This window comes from Nyctibius grandis, chromosome 17 (genome assembly GCF_013368605.1).
Source record: "Nyctibius grandis isolate bNycGra1 chromosome 17, bNycGra1.pri, whole genome shotgun sequence".
NCBI classification, from domain to species: Eukaryota; Metazoa; Chordata; class Aves; order Nyctibiiformes; family Nyctibiidae; genus Nyctibius; species Nyctibius grandis.
The window spans coordinates 4,612,419-4,634,153 of NC_090674.1; the positions used below are offsets into that span (position 1 = coordinate 4,612,419).

Consider the following 21,735-nt stretch of genomic DNA (forward strand, 5'->3'; position numbering starts at 1 on the left):
CAGAGGCCTGAGCTCTGTTCCCGGTTCTGCAGCTCTGTATTTATCAGTTTTCCTAGATAGGCAAGAGGATGAATACCTGTTCTTGCAATCCACTTTCAGCTCCTAAAAACAGCTAATAGCAATAACAAATTCAAAAAGTAGTCTCATGTATATGGAAGATGTAGCTCTCCCCTTTGCTTTTTATTCTTGACACATCCAGTAAAGGAGAGATGATACAGAAGTTATTCCCACTGATGCTTTATTAGATGCTATACATTGGGGCAGAGCATATAGGGAGTAGAGCACAGGATGCGGCAGGTAAGCTTCAGTGTTGGACTTCAGAAAAAAAGTGAGAGAAATCTCTTAAGTGATGACCCAGCCATGTGTTTTGAAAAGTGAATAAAGAATGCTTGACTTTGAAGAGAAAGGACATCTAAGGAATTTGGAAGTGAGATTTTATTTCCTTTAGAAGATACATAATTCTCCAATCTCTTGCAGTTCCTCCATCTGTGGTTACTTTTTGCAAACTATATGTCTTATTGTTATAATCTACCAACTGAGAAATATGAATGTAATAATCCTGAACTAGGCACTCTAGAATTGCTAAGTACAGAAGAGAACTTCGTACTTCAGTTTCCTCATTGGTAAAATGAGGAAAACAATCATTCCTGAAGACAGGAGTATGCTTTGAGCATTAGCTTAATCCCACATTTTAAGTGGTCGGATAGGACAGTAATGAGCACCACAATGAAGGCTGTGTTAAAAGAAAAACCCAAAATTGATAGGCAAGAGAAATATTAACTGTGTTGCTCCCTGTAAAAAGGGAATTTGGAATTCTGAATCTTGAATGAGGAAACTCATCTATAGCTACTACATTTATCTATTTACAGATTTGGGTTAGGCTGAATAAAAAGATAGTATTTTGCAGAGAAAATTAAGTTTCCCTGAACTTTAGCTACATTTTTGGAGCTGACAGTTTGACCTATATGACTCACAGAATCATGCGAGTAGGAAATTAGAACGTCAGATCTTGTTTCCTGTTTGCAGAGGGATATTGTTCTCTAACCTATGCTAAACTAGGAATGGCACAGAGAAATGCAAATTAATGTTTCCCCTGGACTCAAATAGTAACATTTCACCCATATGTTGCTATTACGAGGTTATGGTAGTAAAGCACTGTTGCAATACTACTGACTTTTCCAAGTAAAGAGAAGTCAGTACTTGGATAAGCCTGAATATAACATTTTAATTGAAAATTAAGATTATGCAGATTGTCTGGGATGTGGTGCTCCTTTCTGTTAAAAAGTGTAATTTTTGAACAATGATGTTCTGTTTTGTATAGACAAAACTGTACTGACATCATTCTACCTACTTAAAAATCATGCAGTCATCAGACATCAGATTTGGTTAATAACGGGATGACTAAAATTAGCATATTACATGCAATTTATTTTATTGAAAGACCCATCACACGTAAGTACATTAAAAACCAGTGAAATATAACTGTTTTAAGACCAAAGCTTTATAAAACATCCTATTGAATTTGCAGTTTCTCTAGAATTACACAAAGTGCACGAACACACACCAGCATCATTATTTAGAAGAATAAACCTAGACTTAAAGTGCAGTTTTACTCTGAAAAGTGACCACATAGATAGGGTGCTTTCCCATTAGAAAGATCTGCTGTTTATTCAGACGCACACTGGTTGACTCGAGTGCTGAAAAGACATTTTTCTCACCCTCTATTCTTCCCAGTCATAAAGAGAGACAGTGAGCAAAAGAGAACAGCAGATCTTGTCCCGTCCTACACACCATCAATAATATAGTTATCTGCAATCAGTTACGGCAGTTAGATTGCTAAGGTGTCACGGGGGGCATAATTTATCCTTCAGTACCTTTATTACTATTGATGATAAATAAACCCAACCTCATTATTGAAGAACAGTGTAAGCTTGCCTGAGCTCTAGGGGAAAAAATAGCAGACTAAGCACATATGATGCAGGAATCACCAAGAACAAAACCTCAGAATCCTTGATGCTACTTTCTGTCACAGTGCTGTTACAGCTGCACTTCTAAGTTGTGACTTGATTTTATTACGCTCATCTCCTTGTAGATTCCCTGTAGACAGCCACCTTTACAGGCTGGAACTAGTAGAACACAGATGTTCTTGTGTATGTTAATTGCAGAATTTAATGTGAGGCTCCAAGTTTGCAGGCCTGATGCTAGCTCCACTGCAGGTTACAGGTTTTCCCAACGGTGTCTTGACTCTGCTACTGAGTTTTATATGAGCCTTGCAGACCTTAGGGCCACCTGTGATGTTCTGTGTTTGGCTTCTGGCTTCCAGACTCCCCCTAAGCTCCTAGCAAAGCCTAGACCTCTGCCTCAGCTCTTTGGGGACCCCCTGCCCAGGGAAGGAGGATGACGGGTTGTCACGGTTATTCTGGAACATGTCCCTGGTTCTAGACTTGCCCAACAGCATCTAGGCTTACTGCCCTGGGAGTCTCACATTCTGCTGGCTTTGTAGATCTGAAAAATGTGAACAGAGTCATCCTGTGGAGATTGTATGAAAAAGCTGTTGGCCAATTAGGTAGTGTCTTGGAAACCTTGACATTTTTAATAAGGCACATAGTCCAAACAAAAATGGGATGACGGCAAATAAAGGGAGGTATAATTCTATCACCATGACATTCACAGTGCCTCTCTAGTTTATATTCACATAATACAGACAATATACTGTTAGATTCAATATCGGATTTCTAGCAAAGAAAAACATTTCACTTATGTACAGTCTTAATATCCTACCATTTCTTCTCAACTCCAGTTTTACAGAAAACAATTCTGGCTATATACATTTGGCTCAAAAGTATATTATTATTTGAAATAAAGGGACAACTGTCTGAGAATCAGTGCAATGACACTATTATTAATTTCTATCCATTAAATCAATGGCTATAAACTAGTTTCTGAAGTAGGTCTGTCCTTCCATGAGAAACAGTGCTGAGCTTAACATGCAGCTCTGGAAATGTGAGTGGAAAAGTAAAGCACAAGGCATTTCTGGGAGCAAACTGCATGACGGCAGACAAACAGGCTGCATATTTGAAAGGCAGGCAGCTCAAAGCATGGCATATCTACCACCACTTCAGCCAGCAGGAAATTTTTGCCTTCCAGGATGGAGCTAATTTCTTTGAGGTGCACCACATGTTGGCAATTTAAAAACAAACTGAGTTATATAGGTTTGCTATCAGTAAGTGGTACATTTTGAAATTAAATGGCTCTGTCTGTTACAACACCATAACTTATTAAAAGTATTTGTGTTAATATTTTATAAATAGCAGTCAGAGCAGTCTGAGTTAAAACTAACCAGAACATTTTCATTTGTTTTATTTGTAATTCTCATATGCAAGTGTGAATTTTTATACTTAGTTCACTGCACTGTGACAAAATGTTTAAATGTGAAAATCTTATTATTGGATTTAAAAAAGATTGTGTAGGTCCAATTATTGAGTGCATCAAACCTCAACAGCAACTGCATATGTACTAAAGCCACAGAATTAGCCCACTATTTACTTAAAAAAAAAAAAAAAAATCACAAACAACCCCTAAGAAACACAGTTTCCTGGACTTAACTGTAGCTTTTTTCACAGCAGAAAGTAAGTTAGTTGTATAGTGCCTTAGTTCTTGGAATTACTTGCATATTTCTGTAAGGGAGCCAAGACAACCTCAGCATTCCTGTCTTCACTCTCTGGACCATACAGATTATTTTTTTCAATGTATGCTTGAACTACATCAGGCACTAGGTAACGAATGCTCTGGCCCCTCCGCAGTGCTCTTCTAATCTTGGTAGAGGAAATGTCATTTGTGATCCATTCTTCCACAAGGTGAATGTTATTCTTATGTCTCCACAAAATATCAGATTCATAGATGAATTTCTGAACGCTGTTTCCAGCCCGAGTGATGCATACAAGGCCATGATTTTCCACAATTTCAGTGATGTCCTCCAACTTCCACAGATTGGGGATCCCAAAAGATTCCAGTATGTCACTTCCACAAAGCAGTTTAACCTGTGGGACACCTTAAAAAAGAAAAATAAGTGAGGAACAGGGCTTGTTTTAGGCTGCCAGATTTTAGCTAACTCGATGGGGACATTTAATTTCTAGGCTACTTCTCTGTACCTTTGGTTAAGATGAGACAATGGAATGAAATTTTAAAAAATTCAGAGCATATAATTTATAATTAGTAGCCTCAATACAGGATTTTTCTCAAAAAAAGGTTATGGGAGTCCCTTTGTTCAAAAGGACTGGAAAATAAACTCTAATATGCTCATTTAGCCTTGGGGTGAATCAATCACTGTGAGGATCAAAGTAAAAGAAAATATAGAGAAAATTCCAGAATAGCTAAGTATGAAAGGATATGGTAATGCTGTTAAAACTTTATCTGACATTCCATAGAGTTACAAAGGAGGAGCTAGCTTTTACAGGACAGGGGGCAGAGGGGATTATGTAAAAGGAAAGAAAGCATGGCCCAAAAAAAAACCCCACAGACTGTGACCTGACTTCAGGGGACTCTCTTCCATACTATGTTTTATAGGGGATCTAGAGAAGCATGCAGATAGAAACCACCTTAAAGTAATGGAAGCAAAATTGAGAGTGCTACAGATTTGCAGCTTCCAGTAATGTCACAGGTTGGTAGGAATGTAGTACAACATCTGTCAACATAATATGAAAAAAGCCTGTCTGATGCTGTTCGTCTCTTCTTTGAATACACTTACTTTAAAACACTACCAATTAAACAGTAGAATTTGGAAAGGTTGAAAGGAAGAAGTCAAGATTTGCTAACATAAAGGATTAAGATGGTCATTATGCAAGGCCATTCAAATTCTATATGAATAGATATAATTGTACATGTTAAGCTAAAGAACTAAAATTAAGATCTAAAAGCAATAAGCAAAATAAATGCTACTTAAAATTACAAAGCCAAGCTACGTCTGTTGTATGAAGTTTTAAATTACAATTTAAAATGATCCTGTGCCCGGACACATTTTGAATTTCAGGACTTAATCCTGTCTTTTCTTTCTTCAGCAACTTATAATATGATCCAAAATTCTCAGCTGTAACTACAGTTTAACAAAGTTCTGTAGGTAAAATGGATAGCTCAGACCTGTTTCGGTTCAAATTTATATTATCTTGAGTATTTTTCATGTCCTATACATTTTACCCTTACAGTCACCTTGTTACAAAGCATACTGTTTTATGCTGTGGATCTAAGGGAATAAACTTACTCAGTGAAATCAGAACCAAGAACTCGCATTAGAAACAGTTACTCATCAGCACAATTCCCTTGAAATAGCAAGTGTTGTTAAGCATTTGATTTGTGAACAGACTTAACTTTTTATATCTGGACTCTGATTTTTCTTTTTAACGGGGTCATGCCTATTTGGTTCCTGTTTCCTCTTCCGTCCTGGCTTTGTTAAAGGTATAGCATTCTGCACACTGTTCGTGGGATCAGGAGATAAAAGCTTTTGATGATGGTACCTGCAAAACAGATGTATTTTAGGTATTTTAAAGATGTAGGACAATATAGGGAAGAGTAAGGCCTACTAAATAATCTATCACCACTTCCTCTTGCTGTACTTTCACAGACAATCCATGCAAGAACTGATCTGCTGGAACAGGGACTTGTGAGAGCTGGGTCGTGAGATGGCCAAAGTGCAAAGATTTCAAAGCAACAACTACAAGGTTGGTTTGTTTCTTCTTTAATAACAATGTTTTAAAAAGAACCTCAGTGAAGTAGCAGTGACTGAAAGAGTAAAAAATGTAAAACTTAAAAAGATATTCCTTCAGACAATTCTCATGCCAGGCTTTAAATACACAAATGGGCAGCATAGAACAATTGGAATTAAATGACAGAAGCTTGTGTAACATGTGTCTACCCTATTCTAGTCTTATCCTTCTTCATGAATGCCTTTTCAGCACAAAAATTGAATAAAACCTAAGAAACAATATATCTTAAAAATTGTTCACAGGCTCTGTATGTTTAAGAGTAATGGTGCAATCTTTCATTTACAATGCTTATATAAACGTACTTCTGACTTCACTGAGTCTATTCATATGATTTGGGGTTAGCCTGCTATTATTCTAACTTGTTAGAGCTAACACCATTCCTTATCCTTCTATAGGTTCTTGAGACTTTTTAGGGTTTGGCTGAAGAATACCTTAAAACTTTTAGTGTTTCCAACCACTCACTCTGGCTGCTTTCCCAATCATCAACTTCCACCCAATCTGAGGTTTTTGTAGCTAGTTTTGCCATAGTTACTCGGTGATTCGCACTGATCAGACCTTTCTTCTTATATGCATCACCTACTGGTGAAATTATTCCCTTGATTACTTTGTATTTTCCTGTGGAAAAAACACATCACACAAGAACATGAAAAGTGGTTGAGCAGATGTTACTTCCACTGTATTGTATTTGAACAATTACATAACCATTATTCACTGCAGTCCCTAGGAACACCAAAGCCAGCTCTGACAGCCGGCCCAGTGGAAAAGTACAGTACACTTCTGCCCTTGTGCAAGGCAGCACAGTTAAAGATTTAGTAAGATATATTAGAAAGATATGTTTCTATAAAGAAAACCTGTGAAACTCATGCTTTAGCTCATTAAAATTAGTAGTAAGACTGTCCTCTCATGCATTTGGCCTACATGATTTTCTGCGATACATACATGCATACTAGCTTCAACATCTAATTAGTATTTCCAAAAAATATCTATCACTGTCAAACAGGCATTCAGATACACAAAATAGTCACCTTAACATTTAAGTGTCTATTAATCAGAGCTGTCTGAATGATCTAAACTACCATCCTACCTGTTTCATGAAAGTAGTCTTTAGCCAGCTCAAATAACCTCAGATGCATGTTGGTAATGGGATTGAAGGACCCACAGGCCAGCAGTACTACTTCAGTCTTCTTGTCAGGATCTTCCATAGCCACTCCTTGCAGCTACAGAACCAAGTGGAGAACGTTGCTGCTAGTTACCAGCCACTACAAGAAGAGACCAGATGAAAAAATAGTTATTCCTACTTATTTGTGCTGCCAATATCAAATTGAACACTGTATTTTCCTTCCATCAATATTTGGCCTGTGATTGTTCATGTAATACTGCATTATCCAGTTTTTAAGAGATTAAAACCACCGCCTCTCGTTCTTTCTGGTTGTCCCTGGATAGAGGTACAATGCCAGGTGCTGAGACAGCAGTGGCATTACATTGCAGAAAGGGTAGTTCTTCTATGGGGCTTTAGAAATCAAGGATGTAGAGAAAAGTGAGTGTGCTAGGAAGAAGACATATGTGATAGATAAGTGAACTCACATTTGCCTTGCCCATGTATTATCAAAGCAGCTGTAGCTCCCTCCTATATGCAAGAGAAAACATCTTTAAAAATGAAATCACCAAAAACAGGCTGCTTGCCCCAAGAGAGGACAGCGTACTGCCCACTCTGAAGAAAAGCAGCTCATGCAGAAAAACTTCATGAGGAGATATTATTTGTCCTGACTGCAGGACAAACTTTATTAGAACTTTGCAGTTTTTTTAAGATGCCAAGAGACACATCTGCAGGGAACTTCCTTATACGTAACTTCCTTACTTCTAGTGCTTACAGGGGAGAATAGAACATCCTGTGACAGTTATGAGTGCTGCTACTCTAAATTGCAGTGAGTCTTTTCAGCAAAATCTATAGAACTAACATTATATTCTATTAAATTCTGGAGGAGAGGAAGGTTCACATTTCTTCGTTTGGGATTTATTTACATTTTACACGCTCTTGGTATGCGGGAAGAGAATGCTATGGGCTAAACATGAAAACAACCAATCTACTTTGTGTACCAGTGGAACAGATGATAGAAGAATAGTGAATTAAAAAAAGTTTAGTAAAAGCTGCAATTAAATACCAGATTTTTTTTCTTTTTTAAAATACAACAGCACTGTTCCAATTTTGAACTTCAGTTTCAGAAAGCTGTTTAAGAATTGGTGGAAATAAGGAAATTTCACTACTTATATTTTTGATTTCTCCTCATACTAGATGGATTTTTGCTTCTCAGTGCTCTTTTCTTTCATGAGAATATTCTGGCTTGCCAAGATGGTTTCCCCTAGCCTGGCCCTGGACAAATGAAAACTGGACTATGTTATGGGCCATTCTCTTGCTGTTGCTGTTTGTGAGATGTGCCAGACATCTGTGTCGAGCACTGAATAGTCTGCCATTGTTTCTACAGCAACATCACTGCCTGCAAAAATCCCACAAGGTCACCCTCACATTCTGTCTCCTTTACAAAGAAGCTGAGTGATGTTCGCAGCCATCACAGTGGTGAGATATCAGCACAGCTGAATCTTCTAACAGCTACTATGTACGAATATCAAATAGCCCTTGAATGAAAAAAAAAAAAAGGAACTCTTGCAAGGCTTCATATTTTGCAAGTGTTAGTACTTTTCTGTGCTCTCAAGAGTTTCACAAACTTTCACAATATTCTTTATTGTTGCACAGTAGTTCAGCACTGGAAGGGTTTGGTGTTGGAATGCAGTCTTCACAGGGGCATCAGCTAAAGAGTTACTATGGGAACAGGCAAGGAAGGAGTTGGACTTGCCTTTCTAATGCATAAAGCCCTACTTTCTAAAGAAAGTGACTCATGCTGCAAATTTGAAAAGGGTTGATTTTCTTCTTAAAAAAAAAAAAGCAAGGGCAAAAATAATAGGAAATTTTAAGATGAAAATTTATAGTGCCTTTTCTGGTGTTAGTCAAATGTCCTTTTTTGTGCTGCTGGCTAATTTCACAATCTTTAGAAACAGGCAATTATTGCATCATAAACTCACCTTGTAGAGCTTCATATCTGCATAGAAATTGAGACTATAAATATAATTGAATAGTTTGCACATACCCTCAGTCTCCTAATTTGCATTGACATCCTCTGTCTAGCACTGTTCTCATAGAAAACAGCTGCACAGTTGATGTGGAGAGCGGAGGAAATGACAAAGAGGTATCACCCCGTGATTACCTTCACTGTTATGTCATCCTTATAACCAAGACAGCACTGTCAGAGCTGGGGTTTGCTTTGTACGAAATGATCTTCATAGAGCTCTGACTTTTGGGGGAAAGCTATGCGATTTGCACATCCCAGGAGAGAAAAAGACGACTAGGCTCCAGTGATGATTAGAGCCCAGCCACTGCCTGAGCTGTATATGGAACTACACCTATTCTTATTGTACAATAACATATAAGTACTTTTGATGTATATTACATATAATTATTACATATAATTTGGCACTGCTTGACACAACTCAATATTGCAGTTTGACCGTAAGACCCAAACTAGCAACCCAGCTCCTGCTTTAGAGAGATGAGAGATGTGTATGCAGGTGTTTAGTTTCACAAAAATGAGAACAGTCTTAAAATAATTAATGCTATTCTATGTCAAATACTAAATGAAATATTAGTAAAACCTCTCTACAGGGACTTAAGATGGGGAAACAAAGTAAAATGGCCTTCACTCAGATTCTCCCTGAGTGTAGGACATCCTAGATCATTTTCCCTTCTCCTTCAGAAGGAACAATAAGGTGCCCTGTGATGTATTCCTTTACATATATGCTTATATATCATCTTGTCATGCTTATACATAATCTTACCAATATTTAACGTGTACTACTTGCAGTCCTACTAGTGCTTAGCTGGATTGGACACGTATTTGCACTAAAAAACATCAAAGTATGCTTACAGTAGGTTTGGGGATGGTTCTGAAAACCAACCTGTTAGCTGGTGAGTGTGCTTTGGTCAGTCCCGTTTACATTTCAGAGGTAAATATTTATTAAGCATGCTTATGTATCTGTAGAATATAAACGTCATTAAACATTGAGTTTAGGGTCCGCAGGCTGCAGCCGGCAGCTCTCGCACGCTCAGCGCTCCCGTTTTCGGTCCGTTTCACTCACCTCCTCCCCACAGCTCCACGCCGCGAGAGGCCTGCACACGGGTCCGGCCCCGAACGCGCGGGACGCACGATCAGGCCCCAGCCCAGCGAGTCCCCCGCCCTGCAGCACCCACCAGCGGGCCCCGCCGCTGCCCCGCCGCCGTGCTTACCGCCCGGGGCCGCACCGCCAGCTCCGCGCAGAGGGGCCGCACTGACCTGTGGCGCTGGCGCCGCGCTCTCATTGGCCCGGGCGCGCCGGCGCCGCGCTCTCATTGGCCCGGGCGCGCCGGAAGCGGCGCTGGTGGGAGGCGGTCAGATCCCGCCCGCCGCGGCCTGCCCCAGGTGAGGTGGCGGCGGTGAGGGCAGCGTGCGGGGCCGAGGTGGGCAGAGAGGGCGGCCTCGGCCTCCTGCCCGCGCGTGCGGGTCTGGGTGGACTCGCCTCCGCGAAGGAGGAAGAGCCGGGCTGGAGCCCTGGCCTCGGGGATGGGCAGGCAGGACCCGGATAGTGCCCCAGTTCCTTCTTCTCGTTTCTCCTCCCCCCGGGCCTCCCGCTCGCTCTCCTCTCTCGCACCTTTCCGGCGGGGAGGATCGCGTTTCACTGTCCGGCTGCCGGCTGCTGGAGCCGTTGCCGTTAGTGCAAAGGTCAGAGCTCGCTGGCTAGCGGCTGTGGAGCCGGTGCGATACCCGGGGCTGGCCCGTTGGTCGCTGCCGTGGGCTGGCCGTGTGCTCCTGTTTGATACCCAAAGCAGCACGAATTTCCTCGAGAGTCCTCGAGTTTTCTACAGCTAATGGTCCTATCTAAGGTGTTTGCATGCTTCAGACACTGTGCGTCCGGGTTGCTGTCTCTTAAATAGTTTCCCAAGGGGCAGTTGAAGAGTAGAATCTGTTGTTTCATACAGCGGGACCTCAGTATTTCAGTAATTGCTGCATGGTTTCAGACTTGTTTGCTTTTATGTGCCGTGGCTGTTTGAATTATTACCTTGGTTAACTGCCTCTAGCTACAAAGAGAACAGCCCTGTAGACCCAGCCTAACATTTCTGTATTTCCACTGCAAGGGTCTCAAAGTGTTTTGATTAGACATTCCATCATGAAGATATTGCATAATTTTGTTGATACTTGGAGCATTTTACAATAAATTTTAACTTGTTGATACCGAACAATAAAATGTTCTTTCTCCTAGAAGTGTCATGTAACAACTGTAAAATTTTCATGTGAAAACATAAAATGGCTTCAAGAGGAACAACAGAGACCAGTAAACTAAAACAAAACCTGGAAGAGCAGTTGGATAGATTAATGCAGCAGCTTCAAGATCTGGAGGAATGCAGGTAATAAAACCAGATGCTTTCCTCTTACGTGGTAATATTGTTCTTAAGTGGTTGGCAGAAGAAAGTGGTACCTTTCAAAAATCTTATGTTTTTTTTTTGTTTTATGTTTTGCTGTGGCTTTATATTTTTTAAATTAGGTAGGATGTTTGAGTTAGGCAGTAAAAATTATTTTTAAAAACCTATCTTTTTATTAAGATAATTCTATCATCTTTTTGAGGAACATGTAGGCAGAAATACTCATTACTATTTTCTTTGAAATTTTATATTTCAGTGTGACTTCTTAACTTTTAATAACTACTCACAGGATTCACAGTTTTCATATGGTCTTTTTTAATAGCAGTTAGCAAATACCTTTTGCGTCTGTTTTGTTTTGTAATTATGGATGTTTGGGTTTGTTTTTAGGTTGTCTAACATTCTCATGTGATTTGTTTCATGTGATTTTTGTGTTAGTTTTTTTGTGGGCTAATAAAATTTCAGATAGATTGAATTACCAAGGAAAAGGTGTTTTTCTGTCTCAGTACTTGCAGTACTTGAGGAGGCATGCTTCACGATATTCCCTGACATCCTTTTCTCCATGTTAACATCTCAGGTTTAATCCTATGAATTAATGTGTCTTGTTGGATCCTCTTTAGAGAGGAGCTAGATGCAGATGAGTATGAAGAGACCAAAAAAGAAACTCTAGAACAGCTGAGTGAGATCAATGACTCCCTGAAGAAGATTATGTCTGGAGATATGACTTTGGTGGACGAGCTCAGTGCGATGCAGCTGGTAAGGGTGATGTGTTACTAAAACAGTTCACGTTCTGCCTGGACTCAGTGAAACAGAAAATAGACAGAAGTGGTTCATTATAATTTTTAGACAGGCACATGTGAAAGCTAGTTCTATGGATCTAATGTTTTTATTATTTAATACATGTGTACCTACAAAAACTTGGTTAGGTGTCTTCATTTTAAAAGAAAAAAAATGTTGAAGTATTATAACCATAACACTGTAGAAAAAACTGTGGGAAACTGCAGGGACTAAATATATCAGATCCTTAATATGAGAAAATAACATAAAATAATACAAATTAATTTAAAAGGTGTGAGGGACAATACAGGACAATATCTTTTGAGAGAAATAAAGTTCATGCCGGTTTGTTAGAAAGCGTAAAGATAGCATTTCCTGTGCTCTTATTGCCGATTTGTATTTTAGAGATTCAGGAGTGACTGTGTAACTTTAAGTTATTTTAGTGAATTGATCTTATTTTATGCTGAATTCCAAACTTTTGATCTATTTTGTCTCTTCTCAAAGGTTTAATTAGAGCATGATTTGTTCCTTCTGAGCCCTGTCTTTTAGTGGGTTGTTTCCAGAGGGATCATGATTTGTCCAAACATAACTGTGGTGAGGTTTAATCATAATAGTTTTGATACTCCATAGAGCATTTTGAATAACAGTAGCAGATTTACCTCATCATTTACATTCTGCTTACCCTTACAAGAGCTGTAATCATCAGTGTGGGCATTAAAACTGCTAAAGGTAGCATAGCACATCCACTTGTGATGTGCTAATATCAGGAAGATGTTGGAAACTGTTAGAAATTAAGACCTGGACTGTAATGAGAAGTTTCACAGCTCTTTCTCAGTGTAGTTGCACTAATCAGTGGATTTTTTCAAGCCCTGCATAAAGGTCATATATTTTTTCATCTCCCTTCCATTGTTATGCAAAAAAAAGAAAAGCTCTCTTTATCAAATGATGCAGAGGATACTAATGATGCTTTCCAGCCTTTATTAATCTTGTCATGCAGCTGTAGCTTCTGACTATTAGTTCTGGTCATTCTTACTCTTTTCCTTGTAGGCAATACAAGCAGCCATCAGCCAAGCATTTAAAACTCCAGAAGTAATTAGAATGTTCGCAAAGAAACAACCAAGGCAATTGAGGACAAGACTGGCAGAGGTGAAGGCTTCTATTTTACTGTAAAAACTGTTTATTTGAGCTAGACTGATTTAAATATGTAATGACTGTAAGGAGAGCACCAGGTGTACTAGAGAACTTTGTGGCAGCATCATAAGGAGACAGAGAAGTTCTCTTTCAGAATTTGTTCAGTTTTAAATGTTCCTTGAGGTAGTGAGGACAACCATGTGTATTTCTTGAATTATCTGCTAACTTGCTGCTTCAAAACAAAATGTGTTTAACAGATAGTGAACTGAGTATAACTGTAAATAGAAAATCTGAAGAGTATGAATCTGTAATTGCATTGAGGGGCTGGAGAGTGCACTCGATGTTTCAGAGATGTAGACTGAACTTGAGATCCAGGTAAAGTGAAATGAAATGTGATTCCTCCATGTATCAGTGATATGTAAATCCATAATTTTGAATGAATAGCAATCTTTTAATCAAAGAGATTCACGTTTGGAGAAATCAAGAATGCTAAGGTTAGGTGCAAAGAGTATTTGCAGAATGGTCAGAAAAACTTCACGGCCATCTTCTAAATTATGGGTAACTCTGTCCCTTACTTCCATAGGTACCATGCTTATTGATGATATTTTTAGGCTGTTGCATTGCTCGTGCTGTTGGGTTGAGCGAAACTAATGGGAACCTTATATATTTTAACTTACTTCCGCCCCGCTATACAGATGGACCGAGACTTAATGGTTGGGAAGTTGGAACGAGACCTGTACACACAGCAGAAAGTGGAAATCCTGACTGCCCTCAGAAAGCTTGGTGAGAAGGTAAGGTGTTGGTATGACAGGTGAATAGAAATTTCTATCTATCTATTGAAGAGGAATTTGAAATCATTAAAATGAGAAATTACAACTTCTGTTGATGAGCAAATAATAAAATGCAGCTTGCTTTTGTAGTACATAAACGTCTTTCCATTTTAATGCTAAGCTTTCTGAAACACTGACTACTGAACCATATATCAAATAGTATTGTATATTTATCTAAGGCTGTTTTTACTTTAAAACGCTTTCTTTAGTGGGTCATATGAATCAGTCCCATATAAGCTGGTACAAGTTTATGGTATTTATAAAAGCTACAAAACAGGTCTGTACTTACTTTTGTATTGGTGATAATACCTACCTCTTGGTGGAAGAAAAATAAATTGGAGAGATGAGTGATAAACTCATTGTTTCCCCAATGGGTATATCAGTGGCAGAACAATCCCTGTTTTATACCACTAGAGGGAGGAAGAGAAGTTATTTATTTTTGTTGAGGGTGTATGAAGAAAACGGGTTGCTATATATCTGTGTTCTTAAACTTACTTAGGAAATGAGGGAATATAACGGAAAACATCAAGTGCAGTACTTAAAGGAGCTGCATTCCAAGTAGATGATAGTAGCAAATGCGTTCCCTCAGAATATTTTTATTGCTTGACTGTCAGAGAAAAAAAATATTTTGGAAATAGGTTAAAAGGCTCGTTAAGATTGTGAACTGAATGCACGAAGATATCTAATCCTCCTGGCATGAGTTCCTTGGATCACTTCAGACAAGCCACTTCACCGTGCTTTGACACAGCCTCTGTGTCTTTTAAAATTATCAGTAACCTACTTCACAGAGGACTTGCTGGGACAGTAGTTTCCCATCTGTTCTGAATGTGAAAAATCATGGTCAATATTACATGTTTGTCTGCACAATAGTGCAAAATGTTAAGTAGCCAGATGCTTGCTTACAAAGCACAGCAAAGGCACATAACTAATACTTCTTCCTTCATTCCAACGTCATTCTGAATGCCTGTGCCTGATTTTTCGTATTTTTAATAAATAAACTGACACAAACACTGTGAACAGTTTGACACACTTATGCTTTGCTTTAATAAGGATATATATAATCTGAGGCTACTTAAATGAGCAAGTTTTAACTTGGAGTATCTGAACCTTCCAAATGTAGGTTACTGCTTCATTATAGTAAATATTTTATGGGCATCTGTCACGAGGCATCAGAGGACATACATAAAAGCAGAATATACATGTGCCAATGTCACTTTCAAGGGAGAGGACCATTTCTAGGTCATTGACTCGTAGCATGGTCAAAGCTGGTAGTGACTGCATGTTTTGCTTTCCTCAGTAGGTGATATGAAGCGAGCTTAGATCTTAGCTCGTTACTGTATTGACCACATGACAAAAAAAGTAATTGACATCCTTTGCATAGTTTTGGTACAGAGGTACCATGTGACCTTTTCATCAAAAATTATCACTGGAGGTCAGCTTGAAACTTAGTGGTGCATGTAGAGGCATGTCTGATGTTGCATATGCTGTCCTTCCTGGGCTGACAGGCACCATTGAGAAAAAATTCAGTGGTAGAGGGAGTAGCTTGCATTTTATATTGGCTTTTAGAATGTTAGGTAACACTGCCACTTAAAAACTGCAAATTGACAACTGCTGTAACCTGTCATAGTTCATGTGTATGCCCATGTAGATGGTGGGAATTACGGTGGTGGGAATATGCACAGTTAAGGCACCAGGTTCACAGTTGTGGCCTTTTTGTTTTAGCTCACTCCAGATGACGAGATGTTCTTGTCAGCAAATGCTGGTACAGCCCTGAACCAGTTTGAGAGAGTCTCCACTGACCTTGGTAAGTTTTCATTCTCATAACTTCCAATTTCTTTGCCTCATTGAACACTGATTAATAGAAATACCTGTGATTCCCCTATGAAAGAGAAAATACGAACAAAACCGTCTATAAAATGGCAAGTCTCGCCCATAATTCTGAAGGCTTAAGTGGTCTGTCTCAAGCAGAGATACCACTCCTACAGTTAAACACGGATTTTTTTTGCATTAATGACTCTCTTCAGGAGAGGCTTTTCCTCTGCTTGATGCAGAGAATTCAGCAATTATAGGCACATTGTCAAAATACAGCTTTAAAGCACTCTTCTTGCCATGACTGTCATAACTCTAATCATATTGACAAGACCTAAAGTTCAGTTATAATATACATTAAATAAGCACAACAGTTCATTCTAGCATTACAGTTAGAATTGTGATGAAAAAACTATGAATGGCAGGAACGTGCCAGACTAGGTCAGGGTACAAATAAACTGTCTCTGTGACCTACCTTTCAGCACTCCTCTTCCTGAGAGTGTAAGCAAGGTGAGAACCCTTTTGTTCAAAAGGGTGCTTCATTAGAAGCTCTGTAAGGGGGGGTGGGTTGACCTTGGCTGGCCACCAGGTGCCCACCAAGCCGCTCTCTCATTCCCCCTCCTCAGCAGGACAGGGGGAGAAAATAAAATTAAGAACCCATGGGTTGAAATAAAGGCAGCATAATAAAGAAAAGCAAAGGCTGTGCACAGAAGCAAAGGAAAACAAAATGATTTATTCTCTAATTTGCATCAGCAGGCAATGTCCAGCCACTTTCTGTGAAGTAGGGCCTCGGTACGTGTAGTAGTTCTTTGAGAAGACAGATGCCTCAATAACAAATCCCACCTCCTCCTTTCTCATGGTGTCATGTGCTATGGACTATCCCTCTGGTCAGTTTGAGGATCCTGGCTATGTCCCCTCCCAACCTCTTGCCCACCCCAAACCTACAGGCCTTTGGGGGCGAGACAGCCTTCATGCTGTGCCAGCACTGCTCAGCAGTAGCGGTGTGTTATCAACACTATTCTAGCTACAAATACAAAGCACAGCACTACGAGCTGCTGTGGGGAAAGTTAACTCCATCCCAGCCAGACCCAATACAATGTGGCTGGTTTCAGACCTGTCAAGCCAGTATGGCTCTTTTTTTTCTAAATTAGCTCAAGTGTTCTAGTTTTCAAAATGTAGATTTGATTTCTTTTGATCTCAGATGTTTTGCTTGATTTAAATTGTATATAAGGAAATTCACAATTTCTACTAATACTGAAACTGTTTTTTTCCTCTCATAGGATCAGGAGCGAAAGTCTTTGCTCTAGCCAGTTTTGAAGTAGAAAAGGCAAAACAATGAAGAGGTGCGTTAGGCTTGTGTCTCTCCAGTTATCAGCAGCATTGGACTTCTGTCATATGGCATTTGTTTTTTCTATTTTTAACTGTTGGGAAAAAAAAAAAAGTCAAAACAAAACAAAAAAACCCAAACCCTAAACCTCTTGTGTTCTCAACCAGAAGATATGAAGTAAACAGCCTTAAGTGCACTTTGGAACCTTGGTGTCTGTACCCCTTAGTAATATAAGCTCTGAGGCTGAACACTAAGTGGTACTCTAAAAACAAAAGTGTGGTATGACTGTCTTTGGAAAGAAGCAGCTATTTTGAACTTTTCTGAATGTGTATTTCTCTAACTATTAAAACATAATCTTTTTGCATGTGGTTGTAGCAAGCAGATCTTTTTCAGGAGCAGTCCCAGTGAGTGGTTTTTTTGGGTGATTCTTCACGTTGCATTCTCAAGTTGTCTTAATTTTTGTTTGGACTCCCCACTAAGTAGTATTTACTAGAAATGCACTGAAGCTTTGAAAAATGGACATAGTTTATTTGAAATGCCATCTTTCTACAAACTGTTTGCAGAAGAACCAAAATGAGACTGTATGCTGATGGTTGGCCCTTATCCGCTTGTTCGCTCTGCGCATGAATGAGTGCTGTTGTGTCCCAGCCTTGACTGACAAACAATGGAAGCCCTGTAGGGAGGCTTCTGGAGTAATTTAACCTTGTGTATTGAAATGACAGGGAATTGCTAGGAAATGGCAATGAGAAGCCCTTTCTGTGACCTCTTACTTTAGCTCTATGTGTGTAACTATGTGCTACCGTTATTTCCCAGTATTTCTGAGGTAGCATGAAATAGCTTGCAAGTAGAAACGAGTTTAAAAAGGAGGGGAAAGCTCTCATTCATGGTAGGTGCAAGTGTCCATTTATCAGATGGTGGTGCTGTGGAGAGGGTAGGGGCTGTGTCTCTACAGAGAAGTTAGAATCCTGAGTAATCTCAGGGTGTAGGAGGGTTTAAAATCTCATATTGTTGAATTTTGAGCTCAGAGTGTGGAGAAACTACTTGGGACTCTCGATGTGTGTTTAACTTCCTGATAAACTAGTTTTTGTAAAGTCAATATTAGGGGTCTTGTTCTTAAAGTACTGGCTGTTTCACACTTTAATTCAGTACTTGTAGCATTTTGAGCTGATTCGAAGCCTGTATTTCACTGAGAATTTTTTCAGCTTGGGAAATGTGCATTTTGGGTCTTCTCTACCCTTGGTATATATTCAGGTGCTGATCTAATAATATTGGCAACAACAAAAAAAAAGGCATTTCTTAATTGAATTTCGTACCTATTCCCCATCTTATTTTGCCACTAGCTAGAGAAAAGTATACAGCTTATAGCCATAAAAAAATAATGGAAAAAAAAGTAATTTCCCTATATTTCTGTGCAGAAAGTTCAAACATTAGACAGTTCTGGGTCCTTTGGACTATGTGTTTTAACAGGGTTAGCACTTCCTTTCTTTGGAGAGCTTCAGAAGTGGAGGAAGTGTTATGAAATCCCATTGGCAAAAGGAGTGAGTTAGACTTGAGCTTCAGTGAGAACTGCCATTAAATTGAGTGAGTGGAGTGGAAATAGTCTTAAATTTGGGTAGCCTGTTGCAATGTTAATCGTGGTGTCACATAGTAGTCAGTCTCTAAGTGGGTAGCATAGACTATAAACAGAAAATTAACATGATCAGTCATAATTTAGATTGCACTTATGGGGCATAAATACCCTATAAATAAGCAGGTTTGTCTAATTGTAAACTAGGACTGGAGTAAACTAGAAAATGTGCTTTTTAGAATGTATTTTGCTTTAATAGATATCCTTTTGAAACCTAGTATTTTAGAAATGAAAGGATACACAGCATAGACAGCATGGTTTATGCCTTTCACTGATGGAACTTTTTTCTCTTTTTTTTTTAAGAAGCTTTTATTTAGATGGTGTCTTTTGTCCATCATATCAGAACTATTTTCCTGTCTGGGACAGTATTATGTTCTCTGACAAAGGCTGATTGCAGCTTTATAGCTGAGAGCAGCTTATTAAAAGATGTTATTAGACAGTCTAAAATTATTGAAAACAAAACAGTCCATGGGGACTGTAGCTGCCTTCTTTTCCTTTCTGCTCATTACTGGTGCTCAGTAACTCTTCTCCCCCCACACCCCCCAACCTGCTTGCTGCATTAGTATGTAAATTACATCTCTCAGCACTCCCACAGATCACAGTAAGTTTACAGTACAAGGATATGGAAATCTTTTTCCTTGTAATTTGAGAGGTGTAAGTTTCCAGGAGAAACTCTTTTTATTGATTTGCAAATATTTCATGATTTTTTCAATGTTTCTGTACTGCAGGCAGTTGTAAAATTCCTATTAAATTGATCCTTGACTGAATATCTTTTTAACATTGTGCTTCTGCTCTTGAAAAGCTCCCTCGTGATTTAGATGGACAAAGATGAGACTGAGATCAATGACTGATATTAGTGCAAGATTCAGTGTGCCAGGCCAGACTTCCCTTCTCAAAAGTTGTGAAGGGTCAGAAAGCATAGCTCTAACCCAGAGGCTGGCTGTGTCCTGTAGAATGCCCTGACTATAAATGTAATTTAACAAGGAAGCTGTTGCCAATATGAAGCTATTCCTATGTTGACACTAGCAAACGGTTATTTAAGTAACCTGCTTGAAGTGGTTAGATTAATTTCAGAAGCCTGGTAAGTTAATTGGTGTGCTGGGCTAAATATTTTGCCAAATAATCCTGGGATGTACCTCCAGTAGTATCACAAATGATTCTTCCAGGGCTGGAAGAAAATCCATAATCGATTTATTATAATAACCATTTGCTCAAATAAAAACTTGTAACAAAAAAAACAACTCCTAAATGAAAGCATGGTTTTGTCATTTAACATACAAGCTTGTGATGTTTGAGTTCCACCCCCGGTTCAGCATTAGACCCTGGCAGATCACTTATTCTCTACACATCTTTCTCTCCTGCAGTAAAACACAGATTATGATACTTGAATATCAAGTGCTATGAAGTTGTTATTGATCATACATTGCTTTGAAGATTAAAAGTGCTTTGTTTTTTGTTTATCATTTACTTCTGAAGTAAGAATTGTAAAGTACAGTAGCTTTAAACACATCAGCAAAGTTGCCCAGGGTTCTTTTTGGCCATATATAACCTCCCTTTTAAAATCTTTCTCTATAGGGTGAATCTAGTGATTGTACTGATCTTAAAAGTGTTAGAGAGAAAACTGAAGCTTCGAATGCTCTGTCACTCTTCTGTCTTTGTCTCCTTGTATTATTTCCCTTCTTTGATCTTGAATGGAAAAGTAGCAAGTGATCTTTGTCTTAAAGAAAAAATACAAGATTTCTTAAGAGATCCCTTAGATCATCATGTTACCTTGCCTGTTAAATACATTTTGATAGAGAGTAAAGTCTTTGACACTATCTGACAGGATAAATACATTTCATTATAAGTAGTCTCTAAAATAAGGCCTTAAGAGGAAATACAGACATAAGGTTAGTGGATATAACTCTATGTAAGGCATTGCTGCATCATGCACTGAAACGTCTACTGTAATTTAACACACTGATGTGTTAATGCTATATTTAACAGCAGATTTCCTTTTAGAACAAGTTCTAATCATAGACCTCTTTTTTTTTATCTTGCTATCATAATAGTTTGCTGCTTCATAATGTTTAGGATCGTGTTTTCAACATGCCTTGGTAATAATTGCAGATGTACTGAAAACCATCAGGCAGAACCACCTGCAAATCCTGTGGACAGAAGTGTTAATGTCTGGGTAAATAGCTTTTCTTTTGATTGTCCAAGTTAATATCCTTGTAAGGTGGAGATTGAAATTAAGTTTTGTAATGTTGTTGTAAAAGAGTGTGCTTTGCAACTTTGTAAAGGCCAAATTTAATCTGGGAACACTTCTGGTTTTGAATAAAATATGCAGCTGAGAAGGTTTCTTAGTGTATAAACTAAGTCTGGATTAACAAAAGAAAGATTGTCGTAGCCTTTTCTATACTAAAGGGCTTTTTTGTCGATCCTTCTAAAATACCTCTGCATACCTCCTCACTGCACAGTGAAGAAACATTATATATAGTAACTAAGGCAGCTGAACTATTTCTTTAATTTTCTAGTATAGTCTCTAATCTACACAAGTTGTGCTTGCCACTAGTTATGCAAATGTCAACAGACTGTTGTGACCCTACATCATTTATTATAGTGTCCCAAGTATGCAAAGAGTTGATTGGTTGAACTGCATTTAATTTTCAGAAAACACTGTACTGTTTCTGCATCAGAGCGTCATTTTGATGGATTGGAATTGTCAGACTAAGTCTGAAATATAAAAGACTACCAAAAGAAAAAAGATTGCAAACTGAAAACAATTCCCTCATTGGCTACCACACACCTCTTCGAGAGAAACGGAGTTTTCATTATTGTTGCATGTGGTTAAATCAGATGGATAATGAAAGCGGGGCTTGTGTGTGCAGATGCTGCTGGAAGCCCTTAATGAGAGGGAGATGCCAACAAATACAGAGGGACTTGGAGGGTGGAAGCAGCTGTACTGTGAAGGAATCCTAAATGAATTTCAG

The 21,735-nt window shown here is 38.8% G+C and overlaps 2 protein-coding genes across 6 annotated transcripts; one reads left to right on the top strand and one right to left on the bottom strand.

The window, feature by feature from the left end:
* Nucleotides 1–1,415: 1,415 nt before the first annotated feature.
* NMNAT1 (nicotinamide nucleotide adenylyltransferase 1) lies at nt 1,416–10,221 on the bottom strand. Of its 2 annotated transcripts, none has more exons than XM_068415316.1 (5): nt 10,096–10,221; nt 6,844–7,018; nt 6,191–6,374; nt 5,365–5,510; nt 1,416–4,051 (listed from the first exon to the last, which is right to left on the bottom strand). In XM_068415316.1, the coding sequence occupies exons 2-5, from the start codon at nt 6,959–6,961 to the stop codon at nt 3,651–3,653; spliced, it is 849 nt and encodes a 282-aa protein (XP_068271417.1). In that variant the 5' UTR covers nt 6,962–7,018; nt 10,096–10,221; the 3' UTR covers nt 1,416–3,650. The 2 variants fall into 2 exon arrangements, with proteins under 2 accessions (XP_068271417.1, XP_068271415.1); XM_068415314.1 differs by lacking the exon at nt 10,096–10,221 and adding an exon at nt 9,948–10,079.
* LZIC (leucine zipper and CTNNBIP1 domain containing) lies at nt 10,211–21,101 on the top strand. Of its 4 annotated transcripts, none has more exons than XM_068415320.1 (7): nt 10,211–10,267; nt 11,106–11,250; nt 11,883–12,018; nt 13,087–13,185; nt 13,866–13,961; nt 15,723–15,804; nt 17,090–21,101. In XM_068415320.1, exons 2-7 carry the CDS (start codon nt 11,150–11,152, stop codon nt 17,146–17,148), a joined length of 573 nt encoding a protein of 190 aa, XP_068271421.1. In that variant the 5' UTR covers nt 10,211–10,267; nt 11,106–11,149; the 3' UTR covers nt 17,149–21,101. The 4 variants fall into 4 exon arrangements, with proteins under 4 accessions (XP_068271421.1, XP_068271420.1, XP_068271419.1 ...); XM_068415319.1 differs by lacking the exon at nt 10,211–10,267 and adding an exon at nt 10,283–10,305 and having other exon boundaries at nt 17,090–20,004; XM_068415318.1 differs by lacking the exon at nt 10,211–10,267 and adding an exon at nt 10,312–10,567 and having other exon boundaries at nt 17,090–20,004.
* Nucleotides 21,102–21,735: the final 634 nt, after the last annotated feature.

What these genes read in the sequence shown, in the direction of transcription:
- NMNAT1 (XM_068415316.1), bottom strand. Translation starts at nt 6,961, where the DNA reads ATGGAAGATCCTGACAAGAAGACTGAAGTAGTACTGCTGGCCTGTGGG. An exon ending in AGACTACTTTCATGAAACAG is followed by an intron (nt 6,375 to 6,843) that starts GTAGGATGGTAG and finishes TTTTTTCCACAG; the next exon opens with GAAAATACAAAGTAATCAAG. An exon ending in TCAGAGTCCAGATATAAAAA is followed by an intron (nt 4,052 to 5,364) that starts GTTAAGTCTGTT and finishes TTCTTTTTTAAG; the next exon opens with GTGTCCCACAGGTTAAACTG.
- LZIC (XM_068415320.1), top strand. Translation starts at nt 11,150, where the DNA reads ATGGCTTCAAGAGGAACAACAGAGACCAGTAAACTAAAACAAAACCTG. An exon ending in TGAGGACAAGACTGGCAGAG is followed by an intron (nt 13,186 to 13,865) that starts GTGAAGGCTTCT and finishes CCCGCTATACAG; the next exon opens with ATGGACCGAGACTTAATGGT. An exon ending in GAGAGTCTCCACTGACCTTG is followed by an intron (nt 15,805 to 17,089) that starts GTAAGTTTTCAT and finishes TTCCTCTCATAG; the next exon opens with GATCAGGAGCGAAAGTCTTT.